Source organism: Diachasma alloeum, unplaced genomic scaffold (assembly GCF_001412515.2).
Source record: "Diachasma alloeum isolate Michigan unplaced genomic scaffold, Dall2.0 Dall_scaffold_01437, whole genome shotgun sequence".
Lineage (NCBI taxonomy): Eukaryota > Metazoa > Arthropoda > Insecta > Hymenoptera > Braconidae > Diachasma > Diachasma alloeum.
In genome coordinates this window covers 135,214-161,186 of record NW_021681535.1, presented here as the reverse complement: position 1 = coordinate 161,186, position 25,973 = coordinate 135,214, and the positions used below count along the sequence as shown (strand labels likewise).

General features: G+C 34.9%; 1 protein-coding gene across 1 annotated transcript; it reads right to left on the bottom strand.

Annotated features, from left to right (window-relative positions):
- Positions 1-631: 631 nt before the first annotated feature.
- LOC107046490 lies at positions 632-25,418 on the bottom strand. Its single transcript, XM_015269111.1, has 10 exons — positions 24,507-25,418; positions 20,787-20,847; positions 17,645-17,916; positions 13,880-14,081; positions 11,249-11,411; positions 9,432-9,509; positions 6,013-6,170; positions 4,118-4,243; positions 3,241-3,385; positions 632-1,030 (listed from the first exon to the last, which is right to left on the bottom strand). Exons 1-10 carry the CDS (start codon positions 24,617-24,619, stop codon positions 696-698), a joined length of 1,653 nt encoding a protein of 550 aa, XP_015124597.1. The 5' UTR covers positions 24,620-25,418; the 3' UTR covers positions 632-695.
- Positions 25,419-25,973: the final 555 nt, after the last annotated feature.

Sequence of the window (25,973 nt, the reverse complement as noted above, 5' to 3'; positions counted from 1 at the left end):
TAAAAATATTCTGATGGGCAGTAATAAATGAAAAATTTTGACGCTTAATAAACCAACATCCGACGGATAGAACTCGGGTTGTCGAAAAACAAGGAAAAACGAAAAATCATATCTCCGAACTGGGCTGCCGAAAAAATCCAAAAAAATTTGAGAGATAGTTTTTCAACCCCTTCAATCGTAGAAAAAATCGCCATCAATTTCCAAGAGGGTGAGGGTCAGCGATTGACTCATTTGATGGGGAATACCTTATATACTTCTCAATACAACTATCTAAATAAATATATTTGGAAAAATGTCATCAAAATTTATCTGAAATCTGTCATTGATTATTCTTTGTTGATTATCTCAATGATCATTGATGCTAGGAGAAAATATCTGAAAACCTTTTTTGTAGAGAATTTCCTCGGTTACAAAAAAGGTTCTATAACATTTACGCTTAAACCCCTTAGTTTCAGAGATATCCACAAAATAGTTCACATGACATTGCTTGCCCTGTCTCTTCTCACCACACAATTTCCAGTGAATAGTTTCTTCTACTCCGATTACTAATTTTTTTTGGAATTAATTAGCTAGACTATTCCTCTAGAGTTATTGTTTAATTGTTGTTGAATTTGGCATAGCTAAATTCTCCTAGTGTCTTATCCCTTTTGTTAGTTTATTTTGTGTTATTTGAATTATTAGTCCTATTGTTCCTTTCATATACGAGGTTTGTATGTGAGAGTGACGTGGAACGTCTGGACGTCCATTTCAGTGCAGTCCTGGGGACCAATCGGCATTTCTGCAGTCTTGTCTACCTCGTTCGGGAGTTCCTCACTATTTTTGAGGATTTTCTCCGCTGGTAGGTCCAGGGAGACTCTCTTCATCTTCATTGCTTCTAGAGAGCGCGATTTTCCCGAGTCACTTCGACACTTTGCACCGTTCTCCTTGTTTCGGCGGGATGAGCTACGGTGCAAACGGGATTTCTCTCTCGAAGCTGTTCGACGCAGACTCGGACGTTTTACAGACTCTGCACTGGCACTCAGACCTGTTGCTAATCATTTTTATTCATAATTAGAGTTTGGGATTAAAGAGTAAATCTGTTTGCTTTAGTTTTTCTCTTTTTAATTTATACCACGAAAAGGGAATCCTTAGAATCCAATTTTTGTGGACTTTCCTTCAAAGGAAGATCGCTGTGGAATTTGAAAGTCCCTGGATTTTTTCAGAATAAAGCTGACAGTTCTTGATATTTTAGAGTTGCGGGACACCTCCCAAAAAAGCGCTTCTAAATTGACCGACCGACCACTCGCGTTATAATGCGTAATTCTTTTTTTGAACAATGAACTAGGATCACGGAACGTCAAGTAAACAATTTCCAATCAATTTTAGGCATTGCAACTATTTATTATCAACAATTTAGTTGTTCAAATCGCCCTAGCGCCCAAACTATCCAAGATATACGGAAATTTTCGGATCACGAATCATTTAGAATTTCATGAGGAATAATTTTTGTTTTTTCTCACTTTCACATATCTCCTTTAGAATTCGAGATATGAACAAGGAAAGAGTTGCGTGACCCAACACCGCGCCCTCCAGCCCACCGCGCGCCCCAAGTAGTTTATTGCTCATATCTCGGAATCTACGAGAGATACGTAAAATTGATAATAGACCAAAATTATTTCTTATTAAATTCTAGATGATTCATGATTTGAAAATTTTCGTCTATACTTCATAGCTTGGGTGCTAGGGCGATTTGAACAATTTAATTGTTAATAATAAATAATTCCAATGCCTAAAATTAATTGAAAATTGTTCATTTGACGTTTAGTGATCATATTTTATTGTTTGAAACAAGAATTACGCATTAGAACGCGAGTGGTCGGTGCATGTCTGAAAATCGAGGCTGTCCCGCAGCTCTATTTGTTGTGACCCTCAGAGAAGAGAAGGAGGCGCGAACTTTGGATGGGCGCAAGTCCCCTGACGGATCGCTCGATAGGGGATTCAAGTTGTTCACGCAGTCGAGTGCTAGTCGATCACGGTTCGATTGATCGACCATCGATCAACCAACGATCGATATATAAGAGGAATCTAATAGGATTATATAGGATATGCTGTAGCAAAATCCTGTGGAGAATTCGAACATTTCCTATAAGATTTTCCAGATATTTTTGTAGGATGTCCCATAGGATTTCATGTGAGATTTTCAACAGGATTTCCTGTAAAATTCAGGGTCATAATGTCATATGGGGATCATGTGGGGGTCATAAAAGGAACATATAAGGGAAATATGGAGGTCATATGGGAATTATATCAGGGTCATACGGGAGTCATATAAGAGTTATATAGATGTCATCTAGGGATCATATAGGGTTCACATGGGGGTTATATAGGGATTACATGGGGTGATATAAGGGCCACGAAGGTCACTTGATCTCCATATGACCCTTATATGACTTCCATATGACTTCTATATGATCCTTATATGACCCCACATGACCTTAAATTTCATAGAAAATCCTATTGAAAATCTTATAGGAATCCTAGAGGAGAGTAGGGCAAATTGCTCTACTGTTGCTAATGTAGGGAAACAGTGGGACAAAATTAAACAGTTGAAAATACGACTGTTTGATGCAATTTAAGCAAAAAAAATGTTTTTCATCAATTATTTTTTTTACTAATTTTTGTTTATTAATTTTTTTCATTATTGGGAGTACTGATTAAAATAATAATTTTCCGTTCAGTAGAATGGAAAATTATTGACAAGTTTTGACCGGAGATTTTGGCAATGAATTAATTGAAAAGAAAATGAAACAGCAAAATCTAAAGTCCAGAGGAAGGCTCAGGGGGAGACCCAGAGGGGGAAAAAGGAAAGTGCGATAGTGAATTTCAATCGAATGAAAAAAAAATGTAATCAGCCTAATTTAATCAATTAATTTGTCATCAACTGAAGTATTATACGAATAAATTTTTTTTTGACGTGAATTGCGGCAAATAGTTGTTTTTCGGCTATTCCATTTTACCCCATGTTTCAATTTGTTCCGCCCTCCCCTATCTGAAAAATCCTATAGGAAATGTTCGAATTTTCCACTGGATTTCCTATGGCAATTCCTATAGAAAAACCTCTAGGATATCCTATGGGAAATCCTATAGGATTTTTTCATACGTGATTAAAACCCATGAAAATGAAAAAAAAAATCCCCACGTTCAATACACCTACAAATCCCACTAAATCAATAACACCCCTGCCCCGTATCACTTTCTTACCGATATTTCCCGACGACGAGCGATTGGATCCCCTAAGAATGTGTATAGCAGTTGGATCGCTATCAGTTCCAGCTAATCTCTCCCCAACGGGTGTCAAAAACCACTCAGACCGGGTGCGCATTCGTGCGGTTTGCCTCTCGTGCACCTTGAATCCATCACAAATATTCACCTCTTTTAGAATCATTTATCAATGAACTAATAATCTTCATTCGGGTCACATGAATTCCACATCAATCATGACAAAGTGCAAAATGCTTGAAGAATAATCAGTTTATTATTCAGGGTAATTTATCAATAATGCAAAAATCATATATGGCAATAACAGTATGAATTACAGTACATGGATTAACAAGAAAGAAAAAACTGTTATAAAACTGATTAATTGGATATAAACTTGTCATGCAGATGAAGATAATCAATACTAATAAAAAATAACTAATAAATAATACATAAATTTAGATGGAAAAAATAATAATCGACAAAAAATCGAACAAATACAAATCGATAAATACTACAATGATTGTGGTGACAGAACAACATATGGCATTCATTTGAAAAATGCAGTCTTGTTTGCGTAATATCATCGTGATACGAGTTCGAATGATATACTGTTATAGTGTTTGGAATGCAGATCGATAATAAAGTGTCGTGTTGAGCTCTGAGAGTCGTCATAAGAGTTGACATTCATCTTTTTTTTAATCTCACACATTCTATTCAATTCTCTTTTTATTTTTCATTCTATTTTAGTTATGTTAATTCAGCCGGGAACATGGGACCACAATAAACCTCTCGTGTCCTAAAATGGTGTTCTCTCATAATGTCATGGGCTCGTTTATTATTCTCGGTGGGATGATCGTTAAACTTCGCCAATTTTTACCTGTGGCAGATAACTGAGGCTCTTTGTGCTCTCAGCATAACGGTTAACTGCCCTCAGTTCGTCTAGTGTCATTATGTCTCCATGGCGTGAATGATGACTACCGTTGCTTGAGGATCTACTTGATGCCTGGAATCATATTCATGTATTAGTTTTGCTTCTAGAGGAGCTGAGAAAAATTAATGGCTTTTTGATGATAGATAACTTGGAATTTGCAGAAGTCAGAGAGGTTCTTAGAAGTTTTAAATAATCTGTTGCCCCCTTTCAGTAAATTTTCAAGGTTTTTTATGTTTCCAGGAAATTGGTGGAATTAACGCGACAAAATATACCGTTTTTGCGTTTTATTTCAATGACTCACGAAGTTTTATCATTTTCCAACTATTTTCTTGCGTTTTTTCTAAAGTTTTGTAAATGTCCGAAAATTTGAGAAAAACCAGCAGGGGTTCGAGCCTATCCGACAGAAGGCATGTGACTGTTATTTTTGTGCCATTAGTCTTTCTTTTTTTTTATTTTTACCAACTCCATTGGTAGTAAGCTTCCGAATGGATACGTAGCAATTCCCTATCCTTCTGACAGGTATACAACCGTAACCATATGCTACCGGGTGTCTACAGGAAAATGTTCAACCTTTTAATGAAAAAGATTTATACGCAAGGTTAAATATCTCCGAAATTGTTCATCCGATTGCGCCTATCCAAAATATTAACCTTTAGTATTATAAGAGCTAGGATCTTACCAAATTTCATCTTGCTAGCTCCTTTTTTTCTCAAGTTATCGTGAGTACAAGATTTTTCATTAAAAATGTAAAAACGGCAATATCTCTAAACTGTGTGTCAAAGAGGTTATATATTCTGATTGATTTACATAGAGGCCATCGAGACGAGTATTTTGAAAAAAAAAATTTGAAATCGGTGGGGTAGTTTTTGAGATATTGAAGAAAACTAAAATTTAAACAAGTTGTTATATATCAGGAACTACAGGACCGATCGGGTTGAAACAGCACGCCAAAGTTAGCTCAATAATAGCTCCAATGAGCCAAAATTTCTGATTTTTATCTACAAATTTCACCGTATTTATGTTGAATTGTCTAAAAATTAATCACCAAAAACCAAAGTTGTTGGATACATAGATACAAACATGACTCTAAAAACATCATTTTCTCACGTTTCATAACATTTTAGACCATTTGCAATCAAAATTAGAAAATCTAAAAATCGGTCAAAAATAAGGCTTTCATCCGGAAGCAAAAACGGTTTAATGTGCCCAATCTTTGAGATACACAACTTTTTTTTCAAAATTTTCCAAAAAATGTGCAGAATAACAGTGACAAAACGCCTCTTTTATAGTTGAGATTTGGAGATTTAACTTAATGACGCCTATTTCTGAAATGCTTAGAAAATGAAATTATTATTGGTGGTAAATAGATAATAGATATTTATGAATTACAGTATAGTTGAGTTTTATCCAAGGAAAATTATGAGTATTCGTGGTGAACTGCAAGATTTCCATAAGATCTCTTCATAAAAGGACGACTAATTCCAATTTATGGGGATTATGATTCAGTGAAGAAACAAGATGACTCAATATCACATGAGGCTGAATTAATATCTCCGAATTCCAGGAGAATGATGAAATTTTTAACAAAGGGTCTTCCAAAAAATACGTATATTTTCTTTACATTCAGCGATATTCATCAAGTAAATTACATTGAAGAGGAATTGTATCTTATTGTTACAGTATTCTGTTTAAAATTCCTCAGTGGTGGGTAATTTTCATAACTGCTTTGGATTCTGCAATTCAGAATGCATTCTTTTGAAACAGTGTAACAACAGATTATGCAGTTCATCTAGTTTGTTGTTTTTTCGTGCGAGTTGAGCATTCTCTAAGAATTTTATTACCTGAAAGAGACCGTTTTCCTCGAGGCTCACTGACAGTCTTGTGTAACTCTCCAGGAGGGTGTTCTCTGGGATCATTCCCAGGGATGACGTCAGCTCTATAGTTTCTGGGACGTGGATCAGTGCGGGGGTCGATTGAGACTCTTCCTGATGTGACATTGCTGATGACAAGAAGAAAATTAAAACATCAGTTTTAGGAAAGTTTCTGAACCCCTAATTCTAAAAAACAAAAATAATTATTTTTGTAAAAAACACTGCGCTAAGGAAAATTTTTCTTTGGTTTCTCTTGGAAATGAAGAAGACAATTTTCTACAAAAATACAACTTCCATAAAAAACATTATAAAAATACAGAAACCAGTGAAAATAAGCCAAGTGAGGGCTCAATACAAAATCAGTAAAGATAGAACGAACGTCCTTGGCGCGGGTCAGAACATGAAAGATTAGATTGATATTAGGCAGTGTTATAAAAACTCCGTGCTAAGAATGTTTCTATTGTTGGTTCTATCTTTACTGATTTTTTATTCAGTCCTGACTTGGCTTATTTTCATTGGTTTCTGTACTTTCTTCGCGTTTTTTATGGAAGTTGTATTTCTGTAGAAAATTGTCTTCCTCATTTCCAGGAGAAACCAAAGACAAATTTTCCATAGCGCAGTGTTTTTTACAAAAATATAATTATTTTTGTTTTTTAGGAAGGTTTCATTTATTTTTGCAAAGCGAGGAAATAATTGATTTTGGGTTTGTCTACAAACCCCGGAAATATACTTGCCCACAGTTAATTCATGAATTTAATTAATAACATTAATTATTTGAAAACGGAAAAATTTTCTCACAAAAAGCAAAATACCCTTGCAGATCACCTCATTTTTCATGTTTATGTTGCGTTTACAATAAGTAAATGAGTCGGACCAAAATGAGTGCAGTACAAGAAGAGAGAAAGAATAGCATACTCTTTCTCTCTCCCTCCATCACACGCGAGGCTGGTTCACTCTGCTACCAATTTCGATACCCACACTTAGGGCTCGGAGATATTGTGAAATGCGAAAATGAAGATAGCAACTCGTTGCTATGCGCGTAACTTTCTTAATATTGACTTCAACAAAAAAGTGGGCACAATTAAAAACTTGTAAGGGATTTATACGATATTACTAAGGGTATTTTCATCACACTATCCGTAAAACGTCGTGTTCATCAAACCCACATGTAATTCAACATGTGGGCCACTTCTTGTCCGCCAAACGCCGTTTACGGACATTGTGAAAAAATAGTATGTTTCATCATTAGCCCTAGTGGAAAAACCTAAGGCAGAGGCGTAACATGCCTGATTAGAATTTCGGATCGGACTTGATCAGTTTCTGATCGAGACCTGAACAGAATTTCCACTCGGGAGGCCGAAAAAAACTTTTCTGGCAAATATAAGTTTATAGCCCGAGCCGAAGGCGAGGGTTGCAATCATATGAGCTAGAAAAGTTTTTTTCGCCACGGTGGGCGGAAAGGCCACATTCCTCCCGCGAAGCGGGAGGAAAATCTGCCTTTCCGCCTACGCCGCGACGAAAAATAACGTCCTCACCACGGGAGGTAAAATAAAGGACCCTTACCCACGTGCTTACCACCCTCGCATTCTGCACGTGGGCAGGACTCCTTTATTTTCCCTCCCTTGGTGGGAAATATACTATTTTACGCGTAGCGTTCGTAAAGCGCTTAGCTGCCTTACGGTCGAAATGACGAAAATTATGTTCGTCACTCGGCTGAAATAATATATTTCGTTACGAGTGCGGAAAAGAGTTTTTTGGCTCGTGGGAGGTTTATAGCACGAGCCGAAGGCAAATAACACTTTTCCCACGAGTATCGAACGATATTTTTCATCACAATGTGTGAAAAAGGGACGTTTTAAAAAGTTACTTTTACCTAAAAAGTTACTTTTTCGCACAGCGTCATGAAAAGAACTTTTCTGACTCGTGTGATTGCATTCCTCGACTTCGCCTCGGCCTGCAACACTCGTCAGAAAAGTTTTTTTCGACCATGTGACGAAAATAGTTATTTCCATGTAACTTGTTTCGTTTTTATTTTACGAGATCGGCCGCGCGTACTACGCACGCGTTTTCTCATCTCCTCGCGTAGTGGGGCTGCGGTTTCAATCTTACGCTTACGCTTATTCGAGATTTTCGAGATATTTAGAGATCGATTTCCTTTCTCCTTTTTACGATAGGACTGACTGAATAGGCATGATCTGAAGGCAGTGGACGGGGTAGTTACTTCGTGTATAGATACCCGGCAGCGCTCGGCCTGAGGTGTTGGAGAGTCCGCGTATCTGGACCTACAGGCTGGGTCAAATTGACCCGGCTCTAAATTTTTTTCAAAGAACCTTATATACCCTCAGATTCTACTCCCAGTCACAGATCTTGAGCCACCAAATACAATTTAATTTCTTCAAATGTCTCAATGAAAGAACAAAATATTCAATTCACTACACTGAGAGAAAAACGGCAGTGACTAAACAATTCTTACTCGGGTCAAAATTGTATATTTCATCACTTGTGTGTAAAGTGAAATTTATGCATGCTCGTGGGACAAGTGTTCTTTGACTCTTGGGAGAGTACTACTCGCCCTTGGCGAGTGCCGTATTCCTAATATTTGGAGTTTGGTATGCAATTTGACTGTTGCTGAATACTAAAGTCAAATCAGAGAAATTACACACGTAATTTTTCATTTTCTTAAATAATAAAAAATCACCGAGTCATAGGCAACTGAAAACATCTGCATTATGACGTCATATTGCAGATTTTCCTCAATTACATGCAACTTCATTTTTTATTCATTTTATTGATTTTTTTAAAGCAAAATAAAACCTCTAAATTTTTTTTTCTCAATTTTGATTTTTCATTATTTTATATTATATAAAAAGGAGATGTCACACGTTTATTCCTAAATATCTGAAAGAGAAATCACATACATGATAATGACGATACCGATTTTGTTGTTAATGTTGATCTTACTGATGGTCCTGATGTTGGTGTTGGCGATTACCAACGGAGTATGATTATGAGTATTGATTCTCAATTGAAGTTTTCATGGATTTCGACGAATTTTTCAAGGACTCTTAATAGAAGTTTCGATAGATTTCTATGGAAAATCCTTCGCTTTCTAATGCAAGTTTTCATAGCTTTTTCCATCCCTTTGCAATAAAAAAAAATCATGGATTTTCAATAGAAGTTTTCATCGGTTCCCACAAATTTCTCCTCAGTAATACTATAGAAAGTCGTATACGTGAAAGAACATATTGATTCCAATCAACTTGAATAATAGCGTGATGAATCATATAAAATCTATCAAATAATCAGGCGCGCGGAGCGCGTCTTCAATCTCGTTCAACAAAAAAATGCCAGGTAACGAAATTATAAAAAAACTAAGTTATAATACTTACATTCCAAATTGAATTTCAGTCCCCATCGTTCGCATTCATATTGCAGCCATGTTTTCTCTGCTTCTAGTGATAGTTGTCCTGAAGAAAATAAAAACAAATAAATTGGAATAATGCTTGCACGGGAAAATGAGACAACATAACTAATTTTGGAAGAAAAAAAAAAAACAGCATTGAATGTTCAGTTTTAGATTCGTATGCCGGAATATAACAATAAAAGTTATTTGATAGACAATCTTTTTTCCACAAAAAAAACAAGCATTGTTTCTACCAATTCCATTGGTAGTAAGCTTCCGAATGGATCCGTAGAAATTTCATTTTTCAATTGAAAAGTGGCAATTTTTACTGAAAACGTGTCCTCGAAACGTTTGACCTTCTAAAATTGAGAATTAAATTTCGGTTTTATCTAGAGGGATAGGCATATCTATGCGGCGCTACTTTTAAAACATGTTTCCATATTAAAAACAGTGATAGAACACTGACATGTCATTTTATGTGAAAACGTTTTTTCCGTCCCGGCGGGCGCAAAGTTACATTTCCCTCCCGCTTCGCGGGAGGGAACTCTGACTTTGCGCCTACGCCGAGGCGGAAAATCGCGTTCTAACCACGGGAAGTAAAATAAAGGACCCTCAACCGCGTGCTTACCGACCTCGCCTTCGGCTCGGCTGGTAATTGCACTGGCGGCTGAGGATCCTTTATTTTCCCTCCCTAGGTTAGAAATATACTATTACATCAACTGCGCCATTTCAAAAAGTATTGAATCGATAAATCTGAAATTAACACGGGAGTGGAACTCGATGATACTAACTAGTCCTCAACATTTTGGAATTTTACCACATCCTTCACTCATGTAATGAAACGTCAAAGCAACTTTCAGCCAAGAAAAATACAAAACCGCCAGTATCTCGTAAACTTTGTAGGAACGAGTATGTATATTTGGAAAGAACTAGATAGGAGACATCGAGACGAATATTTGGAAAAAAACTTGAAATTGGATGAATAATTTTTGGGACATTGAACAATATAGTTTTATGCCAAAAAATATCTTTAAAACTACTCATTCCATCTCGCCCATCTGAAATCCCAGCGTGTAATATAGTAAAAGCTAGAATTTTTTTTAGCATCCAAACCATGTAGTTTATTCTGCTATAAAAGAATGACAAAAATACAAATGTGTTTACAAAATAATTCTTTAGGTACTATTGGTAACGTTTTACATCACTTCTTCAAATATTCAATCCTGAGGAGTTCAAGAAGGAATCATTATGTTTCAGAACATTCAATTTCTTTAATAAGAGCTAGAATCCTGCCAAATCTCAAATTCCTATCTCAATTTTTTCAAGCGTTATCGTGTTCACGTCAATTTTATCACAAAAATGAAAAATGTCAATTACTGAGCGAGTCGCAATAGTTAGTAGGCATATTATGGTCTGATTCGATAGTTATTATTGTAAGGAATATTTTGACATTTGATGCTGTAGTTTTCGAGATATTGAGAAAGGAAACATTTTTTGGAATCGCTGTATCTCAAAAACTACTGGACCGATTAAGCTGAAATTTCGTCTAGATGTGCTCCCAAAGAATACCAATTATGAGCCAAAATTTCAGATTTTTATCTATCACTCTAGTTCTTTTTCTGTGAAAATTTATTACAAAATTTCCAGAATTTTGTACACACATACATTCTCTGAAAACATCATATTCCGACGTTTCACGACATTCTAAGTTATTTCCATGCAAAATTAGAGAATCGAAAAATCGGCCGATTATAAAGCTTCTATTCGGAAGCAAAAATAAAATTATAACGTCTTCATACATACTTGATACAAGAGAATCCGGCGGATATCTAAAACTAAATATCCAGTCCTCGTCGACCTTCAGTATTCGTCCAGTGATTCTCGCATAGAATTCGTAGTTCTCACGTCCAAACAAATTCGACACACCGAAATTGTCAATCATGAATTTCATAACTCGAGTTGCAACCTGAGTTGAATAAAAGAGAAAAAAAAAGTGAAATCGTGTTGCTTTTCACGAGAAAACTGAGAAACTTGAATTATATAAAAGAAAGCGAAACTATGAAGCTATATGCAGTTTCTTTATCTGTTCATTAGTAGATGGATTATGATAATTTTTTGTTTCTCTTTCATGCATTTCCGCGAGATAAACGATGTTAGTACTTGAAAACTTACGGAGACTTCCGCCTGGCAGTGACAGTAGGCAAACACAGAATATTGAGAGAAGTGATAACATCGAGGTTGATAAGCACATGCTTTTTTTTGTTAATGATTTATGCAGATGAGATGGTAGAAAACCATAAAGGAAAATCAATAATCTCTCTAGGATATTCTACCCTTTTCTTCTTTGGGATGTGATAACCCCGTTCTAAGGGTTATTTATAAATACCAAGACAGGATAGATCATCCGTAAATAGGAGTGATACATCCCTTTTCACAGATGATTTACACCGAAAAAATAGTGAATCATCTACACAATTCTTCAAAAAAAAAAAAATAAATACACAATTCTTCCCCCGGATAAAAAGGCAGAAATATCCTTAAGACAAGGTTAATTGCCCTCAGTAGAGGATAATTTTTCCTTATCATTTTTGTTTTGTATAAACTCCTCTCTCACTTTGAATATTCCATTCAATTTTACTATGAAAAAAGAGATGACGCCGCAGATCTTAATTAATAGATTATTGAGTAAATTTCTCTGAAATTACTAGGTTTTAAGGAAATTTTTTGGATCTTTTTCGAAAACCATAAAATTGCCTGCAAAACAGTTCTCTTAAAATTTGAGAGTTGTCAAAACTATGAAAAGGTCCGCTGATGAATTCCTCTGAGACTCTGTTCTCTGCAGATTTAGTTTTCCAGATCACGGATGAAAAAATTTAATCGAAAAATCTAGCGAATTCGTTAGAAAATTCTATTGGATTTCTATTGAACTCTCTATTAGTTTTTGGTCAATTCCATTGAAATGTTCAATAGAAAATATTCAATAGAAAAAGTCAATAGAATTCGATTTTTCTATATAACTTAATCTAATGAGATATTTTCTATAGAATTTACTTGGCTCAAATTTTCCAAGTTTTTTTGTTTTATTTTCTTGATGAGAAGAAAAAAAACAGAATGGAAAAAACTTGGAAAATTTGAGCCGAGGAAATTCTAGAGAAAATACCTGAACAGAACTAGTTATATAGAAAAATAGAATTCTGTTGATTTTTTCTATTGAACATTTCAATAGAATCGGCCAAAAACTAATAGAAAATTTAATAGAAATCCAATAGAATTTCCTAACAAATTCGCTAGCTTTTTCTATTCAATTTTGTCATGTCAAAAAAGTTCTAAATTACCCCGGAATTTTAGTAATCATTTGGTATTGGAACTCAGAAGTTTTTCATAGAACTCTAGTGGAAAGACAATCACTCTGGCATAAATTACAGTAGAATTTATACTTGAATTATTTGCGTGAATTATTTGAATTTTTGTTCAACTTTTAGCATTTTTCAAATAAAATTGTAAGAATTTAAGAAAGGCTACTACGCTACTCCATTATTAAAATTCAGGGGCAACTTTTAATAGATTCTTTTCTCCATGTATGTCTTCCTCCCAAAGATACCTACGAAATCAACCTACTAGTATGTTTTGAATTCATCTCCCATATCTCCGATAAGATATATTTGAAATTATCAAGAATAAAAGAACAAAGCCTAGCAGTTAGTACTAATTGCATGAGCAATTAATTCATAAACTTTCTAACAAATTCATTCATTCAAAAACACTTCCCACTTAGATCTTTATGGATTGAAATTCATCATGAAATTTAATGATAATTTCACGATTCAGAATTGCGATTAGTTGTTCCCTCATACTTATTAACAATATATGAATAATGTGGATTTAGTGGCTCAATGAATGTGATGAATAAGCATTAGTTTTCAGCACTTTGCAGCCAATTGTGTTTGAAGCGCAAAATTTTGATTTCTTCTAAACATGAATTCAGTAGCAAAGCGATAAAGTCCGATAAGTCAACTCAACTGGAGAATCCGGATATCTTCTTATCTCAGGCAGATAGTAGAATTGAAAAATTGTAGTGCATTTGCGATAGGAAATCTGGGCATTTCCGGAGATTTCTGTGAAAATTTTATGTAAGAACGGAAAAAATTCACGTGCTGCTCAATAAAATTTCCAGTGTCGGCACTGGAATTTTTCTCTGGTCGTCACTTTGTGCCCAATTTCCCATGCTAGCACTAGAATTTTTATAAAGAATTTCTCTCCGTGTAAGGAACTTTTTTTTCGTAGATTTTGTCATATTGCACAAAAAATTCGCTATCGCCCTCTGATTTCGAGATTTTTCCAGAAAAACGTACATTTCCAAGTGAAATTGACTCATTATTTCAACACTTCACCACTGAATTTCATTTCCATCAACACGATTGAATGATTTCTTACCTTGAACCTCAAGACATCTTCCATTTTGGCAGTTTTTCCGTCACTCACACAGCTTTGGAAAAACGAGGGTGCGACAGAAACGCCGAGTGCTTCACTCGACATTCCAGTTCTTGCTCGTTCACTATTTACTGCAACTACCCTAAACGTCCCGAAGAGTAACACCAGCAGGCGTTGGGTGTATATTGGCAATGAAGTGATTAATCTGCCCAAGAAAAACAAGTGCATAATTGCTACTGCATTATCATATTGTGAAGCATATTATGCAAATCCGTAATATGCTTCGCAATGGATATATTGGACAGAACTTTTTGATTATATCATTTATTCTACCATGACAAATTCACTTATTTCAGATTTAAGACCCGGGTGGGTCATCTTTCGAACGTGATCTTCATTTATTTATTTATTTAGATAATCTGAAATGATCTCCAATTGCTATTCAGTTTTACATAGCTCTCGAGTCTCCAAAAATTATGATTGTACAATTAAAAGAAAATTGAAAAGAAGCTGCACGTTTTCAAAGAGCGTTTTTGAATGCTATTGGATCGTGTTTTGAATACACAAATTAATAATTTGATCAATCTAATGGCTGTTAGGTCGTCATTTGTCACAGTAGCAAACGGCTACCAGATCGTTAGTTACCATGATAAATTATCCATTCAATATTTCCTCTCAATCGGACTTATTTCTTAATCTTTATTAAAAACGCTCTTTGAAAATGTTCAATTTTTTTTCTACTTTTTTGATGGTACAATCATAATTTATAAGGACGCCTGCGTGATGTGCAATCTAATGGAAATTGTGATATATTTTACATTATGAAGATGGAAAAACAATCGAGATAAGGTTCGAAAGATAATCCACCGGGACCTTAATCATAACTACAAATATTCAAACGAAAAATGGTTTTTGTCCTTTCGATTTTAGCTTTATTTTTTATAATGTTCTGTTCTAAATATATGATATTTAATATTTGAACTAACAAATATTGCTATTGGCATCATCTTGGAATCAGGTGAGGGTGACATTGAAGCAAATTTTCGGTCACTCCGTTGGTGAAGCCTCGCTTCACCTAATCTGCGCTTCCAAAAAGTCGCTCATGACCGTCGTGAGAAAAACGATTGTTCGCCACTCGGTCAAAAAATATTTTCTGGAGAATATGAAAGCAGAACTCGCCGTCGGTTCGTCCTGCAACCTCATATTTTTCAGAAAAATTGTCTTCACTCTTGTGACGGAATATTCCATTTTAAGCCATAACTGAATCAATTTGAAAAATCATCATTGGATACAAACGATTTCGGACAAAATCTGAAATTATAGGAACATGAAAGATGTCCGTTCAAAATGACAGTTCGTAAAAAAAATTATGTTCGTTAGCTAGTGGAGAGAGTTCTCTCCTCCATGATAATAATTTTAACAATACTGACTCAAATAAAGTAATTAAAATATTCAGAAGTAGAATAGAGAAAATGCATCAAATGCGTGCATAATATTGAATTGTTCAACATCTCCATTATTTGCCTCGGTACCGAAAATTTTCCAGTGGCCGTCGCTTCAGTATATTTCTTGCATATTTCCCACTATTTTTATTTTTAATTTTCTAAGTCTTCTAGGAGGTGGGTTATTCCCTATGGAAAAATCCGTATCCGTACCCCAGATTTTTCCTTTGGTTTCTATGCTCAAGTTCTTCCTCTTTCATAAACCACACATTTAATGTACTCAATTAGAAGCTTATGAAATAAGCTTTAAAGTGAGAGCTGATTTGTTCAATTGTGCCAATTTTCCATTACCTTATGAGAGTTTTAGGCTAACATTGAATTTGGTTGGATACTTCGATGGGCTCCACGGCAAAATATCACATATCAAAATATCACCGGCAAAAAATCATGCCTCAAAATATCACGAAACAAAATATCACCGGTAAAAAATATCACAAATCAAAATATCACACACAAAAAATAGCACAAACCAAAATGATCATAAACAAANATTGATACACCGCAATTATTCATGACCTCAAAACATGTGGGAAAAACCCAGCAGTGTTCACATACCGAAAATGGAATTAAATAGCCGTATTGTGGTAATGAATTATCGGAGAAAGAAAGAATTACATGGCCGTGTTCACACACGCGACGAAAAATCAAGAAAAACCATTGAAATATCATTGAATATATTGAAAATTAAAAAAATTAATTAATATTATTGAAAATTTAAAAATTACATGATATGATATGATATGATATTTTAAAAAGTGATATTTATCACAAATGATATTTTCATATTATGATATTTATCCATGTGATATTTTTTCATGTGATATTTTGCGGTGATATTTTGAGACTGATATTTTGCCGTGATGCCCTTCGATGCTCCTAAGTGAACTAGGCGGCATCACGGCAAAATATCAGTCATATCATATCATGTAATTTTTAAATTTTCAATAATATTAATTAATTTTTTTAATTTTCAATATATTCAATGATATTTCAATGGTTTTTCTTGATTTTTCGTCGCGTGTGTGAACACGGCCATGTAATTCTTTCTTTCTCCGATAATTCATTACCACAATACGGCTATTTAATTCCATTTTCGGTATGTGAACACTGCTGGGTTTTTCCCACATGTTTTGAGGTCATGAATAATTGCGGTGTATCAATAAAGTTTTTCTTCATGTACCCTCGTAATTTGTGTTTTTAAAATTTGTTTATGATCATTTTGGTTTGTGATATTTTTTGTGTGTGATATTTTGATTTGTGATATTTTTTACCGGTGATATTTTGTTTCGTGATATTTTGAGGCTTGATTTTTTGCCGGTGATATTTTGATATGTGATATTTTGCCGTGGAGCCGACTAGGCAGGTATCGCTACGTATCACTTTGAAGAGCATTCACTATTCTTCAAAATGGTATATGCTAAATGAGATTTAATTCAATTTTCATCAAGCTATAGCAGATTGTTTTCATTTTTTACGTTTTGTCGCACCCCCAAAAATGATAGTTTTTGCCATTTATCGAGGCTTTAGACTTGACCAGCGAGAATATATCATGTGTCGATTTCCAGGTCTTATCGAGTGCCAGAAATTAAGATCTCACATTATCCATTCCATCCACTAGATAAATTGTTATAAGCGACAATATAACGATTTTAGCATGTCACTTTTTGAAAATTTCCATGTTTATTCTTCAAATGACGAGATTTGTTCGGTTTCTGCTCAAATCTGTAGAGATATGTTATGCCCAAGTGAGAATATATTAAATTACCTTGAAATTGACCCTTGAATTACTTGATTTAGGCTAATTTTCCTTGACAGATGGGAGTTTTTATCCAAAATTTCATTATGTTTTTTTGATGTTTTTCTATAATTATTGATCACGTGGATGAAACTATTCATATACCATTTCAACGGGTATTTGTTGTTATACAACGTATTAGATCAGGGGAATTAGAATTTAAAAAATGACGACATATATTGATCTCATACCACCTGGCTAGCGCGCGCGTCCCGCCTAATCAATAAAAATTCAATCTGAGAGAGGCCCGCGAATGAAGCAAGTATTGTCCATTTCAATTTTTCAAAACTATTGCATCTAATTATTCTCAATCATCGAAAAAGCGAGTTTTATAAGTTCGTCTATCAGCCAAAGACATTACAAATTTTTTTCGATTTTGATGAAAATAAAAAAATGTGATTCTTACAAATGTATCGAACAGCCTTAATATCAATCTTCACACTTGTTGGAAATTTCAATGACTGAACTTACTTATGTATCTGGTCCCGTTGTTGCTCGATACTGTCCAGCTGTATGACCGTGAACAATTGCTGCTCACCCTCGCGTCCAAACACTCCGCCAGGTATTTTACGCAAGAACTTTTTCAACACACTGGCTATCGTGTAAACACTGAAGTTGTCAATGTTAACTAATCGCCCGGTTTGAAGAAAATGTATCAATTTCTTCATGTTGCCCTGATGTCCTGGCGCTCGGAATACATCCTTCCGGTGTGGGGCCTCTTTATTGAGTTTTAGAATAAGAACCTGGACATTTCATCAGGAAAAATCACAATTGATGGTTGATTCATTTATGAAACTATATGTACAATACTTAAAATGGAGACGTTAATTGTTAAATCATTTCGCTAATAAGTTCTTTCCAAGAAATTATCAAGAAATCTTTCCGGGGACTACACTGTTAGAAAAAAAATGAAATTCCATGGAGAGTTGACTACTAATTTTCAGGACAGCGACACTGAATGCGATTTAGGGAAAAAAATCATGAAATTTCAGGTTTCACTGAAAATTCAGTAAAATTCCGGAATTTTAAGCAGCATAAAGACGAGAATTCCTTGATTTATTGGCATTTCTAATCTAATATGAACAGTCAGTACGAAATTGCATTGAATTTTCAGTGAAATGTGAAATTTTATGATTTTTCCCCCTAAATCGCATTCAGTGATTTTACCGGAATTTTCTGGCTTTCTATTTATTTTCAAAGAAAAATGAAACTGAAATTCACAGTTCTCTCAAAATTTTGAATTTTCAATGACGAAATTCCTTGAAATTTCAGTGGTAATTAAATTCGATAAAAATTTTCAAAAAGTGTACCGGAAATTTCAGACAAAAATTTTCAACAGTGTAGAATAGTTCTTAAAGTAGATTTATTTCTGACAATAGATGCGACTGCACTGTACAGGGTGTCCCAAAATAAAGTCATCTTCATAAGGGTAGTTGGGGGGGTTCGTTTGGAGACGAAAACTCTAATAGCGTTCTTCTCTCGGACGCTTTATTTAAGAGTTAATGATGAGATGGAGTAATGGAAAGATGGCAATCGATTGAGCATTCAATGCGCAATAGCTCATTATGAATTTTGATCCTCTATTGTAAAAACGGGATAAGAAAAAATGCGACAAAATTCACCGTGACGTGAGAGCCATTTGGATCCAACACGCGATGTGACCCTGAAAATCAAAGTCTACATAAAAAATCCATATCTTCTCTCTCCTTCGATATCGAGAGATGAGATTGATTGGAATCGATAGGACATCCAATACCTTCGCCCGACCGCATTGAATGAAGAAGACGATATGATTTCTCTAACGTTGAAAAACATTTGATTGGCGTACCTTTTTTATTTGCTAACTCTTAAACAAAACGTCGGAGTGAAAAATGTTATTAGTTTTCATCTCCAAATGAGCCCTCCGAACTCCCTCACGAGAATGACATTTCATTTCGGGACACCTGTAGATTTGGATATTTTCAATTTTCGAATTTTCCAACTAAATTTTGTGAGAAGCATTTGACAAAATTCGTAGTTAATCACTATCATCTAAATTACACTTCGACTATTAGTAATCTTCTAAACATTTCCTTCTCATAAATTAAATAAAAAAATATTTCTGTTAGATGTCTAGCTGAAATAAACGTGAAACCGGTATCAATTATTCATTTATCTCGAGAATAAGTAATTTTAAACCAAATAGCGAAGGAAAATTTTTGCTAAAATCTCCGTTGAACATCTTCTATGACATTTTCTACAACACTGTTCCTTTTCAAGATAAACATAAGAATTGGAGTCTCCAGAAGAAACTGTTACGGTTTTTTTGTAATATTTTTTTTGTGAAGTAACTTTTTTTAATGTAATTAACGTAACTTTTTTTGTGAAGTACTTTCGTCAATCGGAAAATACTTCACAAATAAGATGTTCTAGACCTAGAACACGAGATAATCCCGTCATTAATCAGAAAAAAATGTAGTATAACGCAAAGCTGCTGTTGATTATGTATTCATTTTATGAACGACAAATAAAACTCTGTATTTGACATTTTTCTATTCATTTAAACAATTTTTATTTTTGATTCCATATGTATACCCTTTCGGGTTTTTACATTTTGTTCCCTTCCCTATCTGCGTTACCATGGGCCGACTTACTTTATCCCCAACTGCACCCCATTCAGGATTCGACTGCCAGGGAAACCATGGAAAACCTCAGTCGTGCAGCCGGCCGATAATGCAGGGATTTCACATTCATTTAAACAATATTTTTCTTTGAAATTAGGAAACTCATATATTTATTTCAATGAAAATGTTATATTCATATGAAATAAATGAGTCATTCATTTATTCTGAATAAATTTATATTAATGTCAAATAGTCGATTTATTTAATTCAAATGAAAGATCATTGAAGAATTCATTTCCTTCGGTGTTTTAATAATGATTTCGATTCTAACTAAAATACCTGCATTTAGATCAAAGGAACATTTATTTATATTTAAGAAACTATCTATTTGACTCAAATAGAATTAACTCCATGCAAATGAAGGATTCATTTGGGTGTGGTGGCTTTAGACTCTGAAGTTTAGAGGAATTCTTCAAGAAACTTTTTCACAGAATCTTCTACAAAATATGTCTCCACGTACTTCCAAAATTTTTGACATGGATACGTCTATGGTTTCAATATGGGGGATCATTTTGGGAAACGGTTCTTATGTGCAGCGCCATCTATTGGAATTCTAGAAAATTCTAGACATTTTGGGGTAATTCGAGAAGTTTCTTGAAATTTCGAAAAAATTCAAGGAGTTTCTAGAAAATTCGAAGGAATTCAAGGATTTCTAGAAAATTCGAGAAAGAAGGAAAGACCATGTACGTATCCACGTACAATGACAGCTGTATCGAGGATACAGCCACCTACAATTTTTTGATTAAAAAAATTTCCCAGGGAACTGAAAAATTGCTATCCATTTATCTCAGGAGGAAGTTCTCTCTGAACACAATGTAGCGACTCTTCTGGCAGCTAAAAGTGAATAAAATAAAATCTCATATCGCCTCTCGAAACTAATCATTAACGAAATAATCCCAATTATCTCTCAATTTACCATCAACCCATTAAACAAAAAATCTCATAATTACCAACAATGGACCAGGAATATCGTTCTTGCAGACTTCATCGAGTGGAACTCCAAATTTCACCCTGAAATAGAAAATAGCCCCAACGATTAACCACCAGAAGGCTCCACAGAATATCTTCAAAACACGAATTAACGAAAGTAATTCAAATTACAGTGGCATAAATAAAGACATGTTAGAAGAGTTTCAACTAAATGTTATTAAATCTTGGCCATTCGCTAAAAATCAGTAATCTGAACTGTCATCAATTTCAAAATAAGTTGAATTTAGCTTATGTTAACTGATAATATTACCCAACAATTTTCAATTACCAAATTAATCATCAGTCGAATATTCAAATTCCGAAATAATCTATCAACCAGTAATCGTGTCAGAAGATTGACCATTACATGTCTAATCGACAAAATCCTTTTATGAAATTTAGAATTATTTACTCAATAGTTAATCGAAAATTTAAATTATGAATTATTTTATTATTTGAAAATTTCAATTATGATAAAATAACCATAGTAGTAGAAAGATGCAAATTTTAATAATATCACAAAATATTACAAATGTAATGATTGTCGACCGATGGCTGCTAAAAATTTTAGAGTTCTCATGTTCTAGATAATTCTAGTGCATGTCACACACACATACATGCACTAGAATTGTCACGAAACCGAGGAATCTAAAATTCATAGCATAAAATCGCGGTTTGTCGAAAAATGACTAATGCAATTATTAATAAAATACACCTAACTGATTATTAATTTTTCAAGTGTATTAGTCCATACGCTGTGGGGGTTGAGTATACATTTGACGGTCAAGTCTTGCAAAAAATCATTTTCTATAGATTTTGAGGTGTAGAATCCGAATCTTTTGGTATTCCGGCTGTATTTTACCGCAAAATGAACATTATTATCAATTTAAATGTTAAAATGCGTCTGACGCAGCCATTTTTGTTTGTACTCGAAAAAAGTACAATCAAAAAATGTGCGAGACTTCATAACAAATCCAGCGGTTTTTTATTTTTCTTGATATTCCGCGTAGTTTTCGAGTTACGTAATTTTTTATACAACACGCCGCGCTCCCATTGAAACCGTTCACCGGTGGGACTACCTCTGGCGTTGAAGAACTATTAACGTGATAAAATGAAGTCGTATTAGAAAATGTTTCACACGAAAGAAGTGATAAAATGCATGATGAATCGATCGGCCTTTGTTTTTTGGCGATGTTGTTATTCATTGACGAGATATGAATATTTCACTATGACGAGGGAACGCCCCGTCAAACGCGAATGCCACGGGTATCGGCCCTATAAGTTTGACTGATATTACCATTGAAAAGATGGTCACATTTGAAATAATTTAAATTAAAAGTATTCCACAATTGAAAAAGAGTAGGATGACATTTGGTTTTCCTCGCTGTTGATATGAATTATCGATCGCATATTGAATAAGATCTGCGATTGTTGGACAAGGTCTTCCGTCTTTATACGATAGATTTATTAGGAGAAAAAAAACATTTCAGGTACGCCATGCATACGTTTCAACACTTAATAATAAAATTTTAATATTATTTCCATTTAATATCACAGAAATCCATTTAATATCAGAGTTTCAAGTTCTAATAAATACGTCTACTGAACATTATTAAACGAATGTCGATCAATATCTTCAATGATTACACGGATTTTTGTATGTCTCTAGTGTGAGACATGAACAATACGGAATACAGGACAAATTATTTTTCAAGCATATACAGGTAAGATTTGTGCCTCCTATGTAGCCAGATTAGGATGGAGGGGTAACAAGCTGTCATAAATTATAAACATGAACCGTATGGGGAAAAAACCATCATAAATAAAAATTATGCTAGCAGTACTCATGTCAATGTCAAAATGTACGTTCCAAAGTACCTTAATCTCAAGTCTCTGGACTCTTCATTTTCGGAGTTACATTCAGAGGACTATATCTACATAATTTATAACAATATTGGAGAAAATCAAACGCCATTCTACTCCTTATTAATTTTGAAACACTTTTGATTGAAATTACTTCAAATGCGACCATTTTCTCCATGGTAATGTCAGTCAAACTTATAGGACCGATATCGTTGGCATTCACGTTTCACGGGGCGTTCCCTCGTCATAGTGAAATATTCATATCTCGTCAATGAATCACAACATCGCAAAAAAACAAATGCCGATCGATTCATCATGCATTTTATCACTTTTTTCGTTTGAAACATTTTCTAATACGACTTCATTTTACCACGTTAATAGTGCTTCAATGTCCAGAAGTACCCCACCGGTGAACGGTTTCAATGGAAGCGCGGCGTGTTGTATAAAAAATTATATAACTCGAAAACTACGCGGAATATCAAGAAAAATAAAAAACCGCTGGATTTGTTATGAAGTCTCGCACATTTTTGACCCTTATGACCCTTACCACCCCTATGACCCTCGTGACCCTTACCACTCCTATGACCCTCGTGATCCTTAGCACCTCTATGACATTTAGAACCCCTATTACCCTCGTGACCTTTGATTCCCCCGTGACCGTTATGATCCTTAGCCCCTCTATGACCCTTATGACCTTTAGGGTCCCTATGACCCTTGAGACCCCCGTGCCCCTTATGACCCTTAGCCTCTATAATCTTTATGACCCTTGACATCCCTATGACCCTTGGCACCTCTATGACCCTCGTAACCATTATGTCCCTTACCACCTCTATGACCCTCGTGACCCTTAGCACTTTTATGACCCTCGTGCCGAATCAAGGTCACCCCAGGGCCGAATCAAGGTCACCCCAGGGCCGAATTGAGAAATTATCACCATTTCATGTCTTAACAGAAGTCGATTTGGAATTTTATAATATAGAGAGATTATTATTATTATTATTATTATTATTATTATATATTATATTATATTCATTAAATCCATGTGTATCTGACATATTCTAGGATTGTCACACATTCACTAGAATTGTCAAGAGCGTGAAAAATCTACAATTTTTAGGGAGAGTCCATAATTTGAAATTAAACTGATATTGTTCAAACTCTTCCAACATCCCATTTAAGGATATCCAAGTACTTTGGCTATTTTTTTCTAGCAAAATGCTTTTCTACTTTTGTAATGGACATCACAGCTTTCATTTGAATCCCATTTGACCCTAAGTTCCCGGACATTTCACAATGACTTTATTATTTAAACTTTGTAACTTTGAAATAGAATCTCGATATTGAACCGTTATAAAACATTTTAAAAATCTAAAAAAAAAATTAAAGTTTACTTTTGGAGGAAGATTGATGAAATATTTTGAAAAGTGCAATTTCTGAAAATTACGAGCATTTTCTATAAATAATTTATGAAGAACCAATTTTCTACCTTAAAAATCATTGTTCGGAGTAGTAAACAATTTATTCATATTCAGAATTTTACCAGAAATCGATTTAATGCCTAAAAAAATAAAGTTTCAAAAGTTGAAAAAATTTCAATTATTTATTTATAAACAACACAATTCTGTGCAAAATGTAGTTTTTATGACGCTCAATATTCTGGATTTTTTTCAAATTTTTCTCACGCAATTTAATTGACCAATTTGATGATTGAAAATGGTTGAATCTATAGTGTGGTCTGTACCAAACTGCAAAAGGAACTTGGATATCCTTAAATTTCATATTATCATCCACAAAAATGAATAACATCATAAATCCAAATACTTCAAAGAATTACGAACTTTTCAAGTCTCCTCGGATACGGTGGCACCGAGCTGGGATGTCCACAGCTCGTGACCACGTTCCCAAGGGTAGCAGCCCTCCTGTGCATTCTCTCAGTCCACGTACTCATCATTATTCCCTCCCAATCCCCCGACAACCCTCGCAAAAGGCGCCCAACTCTTAACCTTCACAAATTCCAAAACAATCACGACACACTCCTCACACCTGTTTGTTAAATTAACTCATTCCGTTATTGTCACACCCAAGCGTATAAACTCGTGTCTAACGAGTGTGCTCTCTTCATGACAAATCAGACATTGAGGGGGCGTGTAAACAACACATACAAGGGCTTAACCTAAATGCCCGTAGCCCGATGGGAGCAAATAGATTTCTCACAATCAAAAAACAAATTCACCCACTAATTATCATCACACCCGCATTTTACAGTTGTTCATGAGTAATTATCTCGTTTCCTCCTTTCATTTTCACCATAATCACGGGAGTGTGTACACACAACTGTTCACAGCGACAAACGGTCAATTACTGGGCAACACAAGCAACCAACAACAATTGCACTATTTTTTTTCCATAAACAATGATTTCTTCTAGGCAATAAATAATCAATAATTATCGGATGCGAAGGGCCGTTTTCTCTGCAATTTTGATGAAGTTGAATGATGACTGCTCGCTACTTGACTCCCTATCCTAACACTGGTCTATTGGCCATGTAAAGCCTCGGGAATGTACACCAATGCACACCATAGAAACTAGTGCTCGAATAAATGTGCAGGGTCGTTTCATTTTACCAGACGCACACGCGCAAGGATGAGTGAAATAACGTGTTTTAAAGTTCCATTGAGTGCAGTTGAGGGACTCGTGTAAACACGCATCCACACACCACAATCGTAAAAACCACTGTTCTGCAGTCTACTGTCTTCGTTGGGTTCTAGGTGGTTGTATCGTCGCTTCTCTCTCTCTCTTCTTTCAGATTCCGATTAGCCACAGCACATGAAGAATCAGATTGGCTGGGTTTCCTCCCACTTCTTCCATGGTTTTGGTCTTTTTTCGTATTTGGGGAGGGTAGATATTGAAGGTCGATAAAGAAGGAATTTTGTGAGAATTTTGCGGATTGTTATGACCGACTGATGTTACTCACGAGCAGTGGCGCCACTTACGAAATTAGCGCGATTTTTTAAATAAATTTGTTAGCAGCTAACGTTGAGGTGAGCAGTTCAATGGTAAAGCTCGCAATAATTGGGTGGAAAGGTTCAAGTTCCTTAAGGATAATCGGGTGAGGAGTATGTTGTAAATGAGTAAATATGTTTCTTTAGTTTTCTTATTGCTGAGCTCTATTGAAATAGTCCCATCATAAAACATTTCCATGGTGTTTGAATGAGATAAATATCGAAAACATTCTTAAGAATTTTGGATAAATGAATAAATAATTTAGGGGAGACCGGGGCAAAGTGGAACGTCGGGGCAAAGTG

Coding starts and splice junctions, on each gene's coding strand:
- LOC107046490 (XM_015269111.1), bottom strand. CDS start 24,619: ATGATGAGTACGTGGACTGAGAGAATGCACAGGAGGGCTGCTACCCTT. Junction 17,917..20,786: donor ATATTCCTGGTCCATTGTTG/GTAATTATGAGA, acceptor TGAAATGTCCAG/GTTCTTATTCTAAAACTCAA. Junction 4,244..6,012: donor AGGAAAACGGTCTCTTTCAG/GTAATAAAATTC, acceptor ATATGATTCCAG/GCATCAAGTAGATCCTCAAG.